Below are 9,882 nucleotides of genomic sequence, written 5' to 3'. Positions count from 1 at the left end.
TGAAGGGGGAGGCTCGGTGTTCAGTTGAGGGGCGCTAATTTGCAAAATAAGGTGATTTTAGGTGATTATTAACTACTTGACCATGATTTTTTTGGGGGGGCGTGAGTAATTTGTTTTTTCCCCGTAGATACGCCACTGGAAGAAACGAAATAGCAATGACAAAAATACACAGTAAAAACAGCGTGGAGCATTTAAACACAAAGATCCACGCAATGTTGTCCCTTTTTTGGTGACACGTTTAAAAGCTAAACGTGTTTAGGCCAGGCCTGTTTAAGTGTCTGACGTGTAATGTGCCTAGGTATTTGACATCATGATGTCAATTACTAAGCACATTTATTGCTAAACACGTCAAGATCCTAAGCACATTAAGATATATCTAACACGCTTAGATTTTAAACGTGTCACCAAAGACTGGACAACATTGCGTGGAACTTTGTGTTTAAATGCTCCACGCTGTTTTTACAGCGTATGGCATTACATTGTCTATGACACGCTCACTGAACAATTCTAGTCATTAGTCTCTTCCAACGGACGTCTTATCTGTGGTTAATAAACATTAATTTACCTACTCATAGCCTACTCGGAAATTGTTATAATCAGTGCACAAATGAAAAAAAAATAATTAGAACAAAATCGATAGGAAGAAATATGATACACTTTTTAAAAAAATATTTGACTACAAAGTTATTTACGTTTTTAAGTAGAATAGTCAGTATTACAATACGATTGTACAACAAATCAACTCAACTCGGATTTTAATACTAGTTTCTTCAGCTATCAAAAAAAAAAAAAAAAAAGAGAAAGTAACTGGCTCGCCAGGGCCGTATCCAGGATTATTAATGGTTGGGGGTGGGAGGTGCTTGGGTGTGGAAAGGTAGACCAGCTGGGGTTAGGGGACCGATTCGGTTGGATCACAGCTTCGATTGTTTATTCTGTGGTTTCCTTAATGTACATATACAGGCCTAACGATAGATTCATGGTTAAAATGTAATGATTTAATATTTCTTTGCAATGTTTACAAAAACACTTTTCTTTCTTAGTTTGCACCAGTACCCTACCAAGAGGAACTAGCCAATGATATTGGCGTGATACCGACTCTTGATATGTTTCTAACTGACCCTAAACTTGCTGTTAAGGTATTTTTCGGACCAGCTTACCCGCCATCGTACAGACTTCAGGGACCTCATGCTTGGGCAGGTGCAAGAGATGCTATCATGAAAGGCTGGGAGAACACCATTAGTTCGACAAAAACAAGACACATTTCTAAAGAACATGGTGTAACGGGTCATATTCTATTTACTGCAATTTTTCTGTTCTTTCTTATATTAGTAATCTTGTTCTAAAATTAGTTTGCGTATGAAAGACAGTATTTTAATTAGTCCAGAGTGGTTTAAATAATATGTAACACGTGATCATATATGTTTTATACGCATAGTATGAGCAAATCGAACAATCATTTGGTGATCATTACTAACTAAACTAACAAAATCCTTTCCAGCAGTTTGCTGGTACCCATTGACACAGCTGGGTGGACTGAAGCAAATGTAGCTAAAGTGCCTTGCCCAAGGACACAAGCGAATCTGCACAGCGGAGATTCGAAACCCCAACCTTACGATAGAAAGCCCAAACCTTAACCGCTGCGCCAAACTGCCGCCATTTGTTATGGCAAATTATGGCAAATACTAAAATGTACAGAATTGTGGAACTATGCATAATCGACCTGTTGATCACAAATTCTTTTTGGTTTTATAATCATAGTTTGCTGCGTACCATGTTACCATAAACATATATACATATAATTACTGTAAATTTTACCCCGCATTGTGATAGAATATATCAGCTGTAAATGGCACTGGCGTAGCGGAGGTGGTATTCAATTATTCAAAATTTCAAACATATGTTTTTATGATCTCCCTAATTCGACAAAGTAAAGTAAACTAATTGTATATATATATATATATATATATATATACATATATATATACATATACATATATTTGTGTTTATATATATATGTTTATATATACTGTATATATATATATATTTGTGTTTAAATATATAATATATATTTGTCTATATATGTATGTATATATTTATATGTGTATATAATATGTATATAAGTATATATATATGTATATATAATATAATATAATATAATATAAATCAAGATAGCCGCTAACATAGTTAAATTATATATAGATCATCCAAGAAAGGAAAATACAGTGTTCGAATAAAGGACATCTATGTTTTTTACTTTACAGTTGATACCAATGGCCTTAGATATTTTGTTGCATACATATTTAATGTGGGGTTTCCAGCTTAAATTTTCGTTTATAACAATACCTAAGAATGTGACGCTATCCATTCTTTTTAGGTTTATACCAATTATTTCGATAGAGATATTTTGTGACTGTTTTAATATGTTTTGTGGTTGGAAAAAACAGAGTTTGTTTTATTTATATTTAAGACAAGTTTATTTGCTTTAAACCATTCATTAAATTTTGAAAGTTCAAAGTTCAATGTATGGATTAAATTAGTAATATTTTTAGTTGAATAATAAACAGTGGTATCATTTGCGTAAGAGCTTACCTTAACTACATTGCTAACATTGCATAGGCCTATATCGTTTAATACATACAGTATAAATAGCAAAGGGCCTAGAATCGACCCCTGGGGGACCCCACAAGTAATTTCAGATAGTGATGATTTTATATCATTTATGCTGACAAATTATTTTCTGCCTTCTAGGTAACTCATGAACCATTTCAACCATGAGCCCCTTATACCGTAATGATGAATCTTTTGTATCAATATATCATGATTCATTACATCAAAAGCTTTTGACAGGTCCATAAAAACACTGGCAAGAAATATATTTGATTCAAAAGATAGCTTTAACTAGTTCAAGGATGGCATGCGAGGTGGAGTGTTTAGCACGGAATCCGTATTGGTGGGGGTTTAATAATATTTAGTTAGGTAGTCATAAAGTCTATCGTGCATTGCCTTCTCGAAAATTTTAGAAAAAACAGGTAGCACAGTTATCGGCCGTTAATTAGTAATTTCATCATGTTTTCCTTTTTGTAAATGGGGATAACCTTAGCAATCTTTAGTTTATCGGGAACAATGCCAGTTTCAAAAGAACAGTTTATAATGTGGACTAGGGGGCTTACGATAATATTTGAAATCCTTTTTATTATTTTTGGAGATATATTATCATATCCGGAACTCTTATTGTTGTCTAGATTTCTGATTATATCAGACTATTTCTTTAATTGTAACAGGTTTAATGTAAAATGAGTTAGCTTGCCTTTTTTTAAATAACGTAATGGATTGACATTAGAGTTTATATCTTTGCATAATTGTTGTCCGATGTTAATGAAATAATTATTAAACTGTTCTGGTATTATAGTAGGATCTGTAAATGTATCATCATTATGTTTAATGTATAGGGAAATTTTAGCTTAGTCTTATTTGGATTTATAACAGAGTTTATTGTGTCCCAGGTTTTTTTCATGTCCCCATGGCATTTTGATAATCCGGATATATAGAAGTCCCTTCTTGCCCTTTTACATAACTTATTATACACGTTACGGTATTTATCATGGTTTTCTTCGTCCATGAGGTTTTGCGACTTTAAGTATTTTTTATAAAGTTTAAGTTTCTTTTTGCTAGATTTTAATAATCCATTTGTCATCCATTTTTGTTTAAATTTACTTGAATTTGTTAGATCTTTTTGTTTGACATAAAGATACATCGTGTAGCATAGTTCTCAACGAATGTTGTCCTTTAAATAAATACACTGTGTTAATAAAATGATTTCTATGGGATTCGAACCTGAGCCCTTGCTGTCAAGGCGAGCGTCATAACAATTAGACCACAGAGGCTTCATGATTGAACAGATTCAAATAACCGTCAGGTACATTGTTACACAACTGTGTGCCTCGAAGGGGCGTTAAACCAGATAAATCTTGAGGTACGGCTGGAATAAGAATAGTAACATATAACATAAATCAAGATACCCGTTAACACTGTTAAAATATAAAAATAATAATAATAATAATAATAATAATAATAATAATAATAATAATAATATTAGTATTATTATTATACTATGTACAACCATAGTTTGCTGCATAACATGAACATATATAAATATAAATACTGTAAATGATACCGCACATTGTGAGAGCGTATCGGTTTTTAATGCCGTCATAGACATTACTTTTCTTTCAGTACCTGACTTTAGCAAACCTTACATTTGGTTGCAAGTTAATAATTAAATATACAATTTAGGCAATTTAAATGGATTTGGATTTGTTTTCATTTTTTTTCTCATGGCAGACAGTATGTACATCTATAATGTACAGGTATATCAGCTGAGTAGGTTTTTTTTTTTAAAAAAAGCTTTCAAAGATTTCATATTCTTAACTATGAGAACACGGGCACACAATTAGTGCGTTTGCAAAGTAGAGGCTGTTGGGTAAAAATTAAAGTGGAAAAATATAAAATATAATTTCATATATTAATCGAACCTCAATATATGAATTTACTGTTAAATAAAAGTGACCTCGGAAAGGTTTTACCCGTCAACATTGAATTCCATTCAAATACACGTTAATTTGGAGTAAATGTTAAAATAAAAAAAAATAAAAAAATAATAATAATAATAATAATAATAATAATAATAATATTATTATTATACTATGTACAACCATAGTTTGCTGCATAACATGAACATATATAAATATAAATACTGTAAATGATACCGCACATTGTGAGAGCGTATCGGTTTTTAATGCCGTCATAGACATTACTTTTCTTTCAGTACCTGACTTTAGCAAACCTTACATTTGCTTGTAAGTTAATAATTAAATATACAATTTAGGCAATTTAAAATATGGATTTGTTTTCATTTTTTTCTCATGGCAGACAGTATGTACATCTATAATGTACAGGTATATCAGCTGAGTAGGTTTTTTTTTTAAAAAAAAAAGCTTTCAAAGATTTCATATTCTTAACTATGAGAACACGGGCACACAATTAGTGCGTTTGCAAAGTAGAGGCTGTTGGGTAAAAATTAAAGTGGAAAAATATAAAATATAATTTCATATATTAATCGAACCTCAATATATGAATTTACTGTTAAATAAAAGTGACCTCGGAAAGGTTTTACCCGTCAACATTGAATTCCATTCAAATACACGTTAATTTGGAGTAAATGGGATTATATGCAATTTCAACTACATAATTTACTTATGTAAGTTAATAAACACATATGCATTAATTTCATTCACTATAATTAACTATATATAAATCATGGAAATCAATCGGTATATCATGCCAATCGTATTCATATTAAATTTAACATACAAAGAAATAAGTATATCAGGTAAATTACATCATTCATGGTTCATACCAATATACAATGGAATCAATCTGTTTATCATACAAACGATTTCATTCATAGTTAAATAGTATCATAAATTACCATATAAATCAATGTATTATTTAACTATCTATATAAATACATAATATAATATACCATGAGAATCTATCAGGTATATCATTCAAACGATTTTATATCATAAATGCATCGCTCCATAAATATTTAGTAAGGAGCAAATGACAAAAGTTAAAATGTACGGTACGTATTTCAACCATCCTGTGGTCAGGTGTGTTTAATGTTTCATGTTTTACAATTCACTTTAAAGATGTATTGTCCCTTGAAATGACAAAAAGTCATAAAAAATAATTTTACTTTATTTCACTGTAAAGGTATGAGTAAACAATTTTTATGTTCAACTAAATTACTTTTATGTTTCTTCAAAATGGGCAAATTAATTTCAAAAATTATTCATATGATTTTTTTAAATTTTGTTTTTGGTATTTTTAAAGGGACAATACATCTTAGAGTTAAGTCTGATGATGATCAATCAATGACAAGCTTTATTCTAACTCAATTGCTTCTAGACCAGGCTATACTTGAGATAGATGCAACTTGGAGAGGTAGAAATTCTCATGGTTTTTCTTATGGGGTGCCATACGCAGCAGAAGTCCATGTTATTGCAAAATTCAATGTCTAATTTATAAAAACATAGGCGTAAATTTCTCAAAATGTAGATCTAGTTTCCCAAAATGAAGTTCTAATTTATCAAAACGTAGTTCAAATTTTTCAAAATGTAGTTCTAATTTCTTTAAAATGTAATTCAAATTCAAAACATAGGTCTGACTCGATGAAACGCCCTCTCCAAAATCTATTCCAAAACGTAAATCAAAAACCAGCCTGGTTGGAAATGCATTTTTTTACAACAACACTAGAAATGGACTTTTGCTGCGTATGGCACTAGACTTGCGAAATGTAAATCAAAACTAATCAGCCAAGCATGACGTGGGCTTGTTCCATTAATGATGGGGGAATCATTTTTCGCTGCAGTCCAATGCCGTGAACAACGCTTCCCAGTGCGTCTGCTAATTTTTAATGGTCAGGGTACCGCGATCACAAGTTCAGGCCCGTAGGCAGGGGGGTGGGGTGCAGAGGGTGCGGACGCAACCCCCTCAAATTCCAAAAGGTACACTTTTTAAAACCTATGATTTCACAAAATCGTTCCTAATTATCACAAAATGCTATAGCATGCATTGCATTATATATTTTCCAGCGTATCTAACCGTTGATTTTTAATAATGTGGCATGAAATTTGTTAGAAATTGATCGTCTCCGGTGATTGCAGATTGATCTATATAATATAAAGAATGTTATCTATAGGCATGCAGATGTACATGACATAATAACGTTACTTTTCAGGTCACAAAAACACCAAAATTAATGAAAATTTTAATGAAATATTCATGAATTATGTGTTTGAGAAATCTATTATGTAAGACCATCAAAATGATACTTTGTCGCTTTTCTCACAAACCCCCTCCAGGCCTCTGCCCCTGGACCACTTGTAACAGGTTTAATGTAAAATGAGTTAGCTTGCCTTTTTTTTAAATAACGTAATGGATTGACATTAGAGTTTATATCTTTGCATAATTGTTGTCCGATGTTAATGAAATAATTATTAAACTGTTCTGGTATTATAGTAGGATCTGTAAATGTATCATCATTATGCTTAATGGTATCGGGAAATTTTAGCTTAGTCTTATTTGGATTTATAACAGAGTTTATTGTACCCCAGGTTTTTTTCATGTCCCCATGGCATTTTGATAATCCGGATATATAGAAGTCCCTTCTTGCCCTTTTATATAACTTATTATACACGTTACGATATTTATCATGGTTTTCTTTGTCCATGAGGTTTTGCGACTTTAAGTATTTTTTATAAAGTTTAAGTTTCTTTTTGCTAGATTTTAATAATCCATTTGTCATCCATTGTTGTTTAAATTTACTTGAATTTGTTAGATCTTTTTGTTTGACATAAAGATACATCGTGTAGCATAGTTCTCAACGAATGTTGTCCTTTAAATAAATACACTGTGTTAATAAAATGATTTCTATGGGATTCGAACCTGAGCCCTTGTTGTCAAGGCGAGCGTCATAACAATTAGACCACAGAGGCTTCATGATTTAACAGATTCAAATAACCGTCAGGTACATTGTTACACAACTGTGTGCCTCGAAGGGGCGTTAAACCAGATAAATCTTGAGGTACGGCTGGAATAAGAATAGTAACATATAACATAAATCAAGATATCCGTTAACACTGTTAAAATATAAAAATAATAATAATAATAATAATAATAATAATAATAATAATAATAATAATATTATTATTATACTATGTACAACCATAGTTTGCTGCATAACATGAACATATATAAATATAAATACTGTAAATGATACCGCACATTGTGAGAGCGTATCGGTTTTTAATGCCGTCATAGACATTACTTTTCTTTCAGTACCTGACTTTAGCAAACCTTACATTTGGCTGTAAGTTAATAATTAAATATACAATTTAGGCAATTTAAAATATGGATTTGTTTTCATTTTTTTTCTCATGGCAGACAGTATGTACATCTATAATGTACAGGTATATCAGCTGAGTAGGTTTTTTTTTTTTTTTAAAAAGAGCTTTCAAAGATTTCATATTCTTAACTATGAGAACACGGGCACACAATTAGTGCGTTTGCAAAGTAGAGGCTTTGGGTAAAAATTAAAGTGGAAAAATATAAAATATAATTTCATATATTAATCGAACCTCAATATATGAATTTACTGTTAAATAAAAGTGACCTCGGAAAGGTTTTACCCGTCAACATTGAATTCCATTCAAATACACGTTAATTTGGAGTAAATGGGATTATATGCAATTTCAACTACATAATTTACTTATGTAAGTTAATAAACAGTAACAGTTTTTATGGTTCAGTTTTTATGGTTCGGGCGAACCCCCCTGTTTTCTAGCGAACCCCCTCAAATTTTTGAATGAATCCCACTCGGACGGAATGTCTGTTTTTAACTTACCCAGCATTAAATCAACATTTAGCACCTAATTCATTATTTGGTCACCCGTTTTTAAATTCTAGACTGCGATGCAAGCCTTCATTCGTATCTCGGTTTCAGAAGTTCAGAGATTTAAATTGAACGCAACTCCGGCAAACCATGAATTTACGATGGCTCATATATAAGGATGGGCAAACATCGATAAAAATCCGGCTTCGGTCGTCTCAACTTTGACTGGCCTTTGCCTGAATGTTTGTAAGAAATGTACGGTACCAACAGGTAACGAAACCGGTCGCCGTCTACCTAGAGTAAATGGTGCCACTAAACGAAGCTAAAGTTTTGCGACTTAATCCACCAAATGCAGCTAAAGTTTTGCGACTTAATCACCTGATTCTGGACTGTGTGGTTAGTAAATTCCATAGCCATACTGTCCACAGCGCACACTAACCTATTTGCTGATGGAGCATTTTTGGGAAATTGACCCCTTTTTCCATCCCAAACAAAATATTATTAATAAGTCAACATATGGTCCATCTCAGTCAACATAGCCAGTCACAAAATTAGGAAGGTTGTTTTCAACAGCAGACACACACACAACAGAACGGAGTGCGTCAAAACGAGTGTTAATTTTAAAGAATTACGAAAAGTCGTAGAATAACTGACTTTTTTCGTCCACTGTGGCAAAGAAGAAAACGACAGATGGGTTATTTTCACAAAAACGTGATGCAATAATGAAAAAAAAGATTATTATTGTTCATTTTCAATGTTTTCCTATTCTTCTTTCTTCCTCTGCTTCTTCCATATTCTCGTTTAAATTTAATTTGTTATACTAAATACATATTTACGCATAATATTTCTATTATATAAATTTATATCATTTTAATACAGATTTACATATTTTCTGTAATCTAGAAATAGGTTTATGTATACTTTGTGTCTGTATTTAACATGTTTCAAATCTTTTGCTTTATTTAAATATCAATTATTATCATAAATTTTAATGATTAAATTATTTCATATAGTATTTTAAATAAATTTATCAACAATTGTTTTAAATATTTAAATATAAACTATGAAAGTAAATACACGTAGATTAGATCAATATAAATGGACATATTAGGCCTAGTATTCTTTATCTATTTATTAACACGAATAACATTTTCAATATTCTAATCAATTTTTATATAGCCGGAGTTAGTTTCGACCTAGACAAACCTTTGCTAAAAAGGTACACTTTCTCCATGAAAAGGCTTCTTCTATGAATGGAATTACCTGTTCGAAGCACGAAATCCGGTAGACCAAACCAAGTACCGTTACGATGTTTAGTCGTACGGGAAATCCACTCACGATGCAGTACAGTTACGATTTTTAATCGTACGGGAAATCCACTCACGAAATATTTTCTAATTTTATTATATTACCACCTTTTTATTACA

At 31.6% G+C, this 9,882-nt stretch overlaps 1 protein-coding gene across 1 annotated transcript in view; it reads left to right on the top strand.

The window, feature by feature from the left end:
• LOC117103396 (dimethylaniline monooxygenase [N-oxide-forming] 5-like) overlaps positions 1–2,002 on the top strand; it is a 9,602-nt gene extending 7,600 nt beyond the window's left edge. The window contains exon 8 of the mRNA XM_033243935.1: positions 1,041–2,002. Within this exon, the coding sequence (XP_033099826.1) occupies positions 1,041–1,343 (303 nt within the window). The 3' untranslated portion in view covers positions 1,344–2,002. The remainder of the gene's footprint in view (positions 1–1,040) is intronic.
• Positions 2,003–9,882: the final 7,880 nt, after the last annotated feature.

The sequence above is a fragment of the Anneissia japonica genome, unplaced genomic scaffold (assembly GCF_011630105.1).
Source record: "Anneissia japonica isolate Jap-2015-1 unplaced genomic scaffold, ASM1163010v1 scaffold287878_len99307_cov181, whole genome shotgun sequence".
Lineage (NCBI taxonomy): Eukaryota > Metazoa > Echinodermata > Crinoidea > Comatulida > Comatulidae > Anneissia > Anneissia japonica.
Note: the sequence above shows the minus strand (reverse complement) of the source record. Positions and strands in the feature narration are given on the sequence as shown.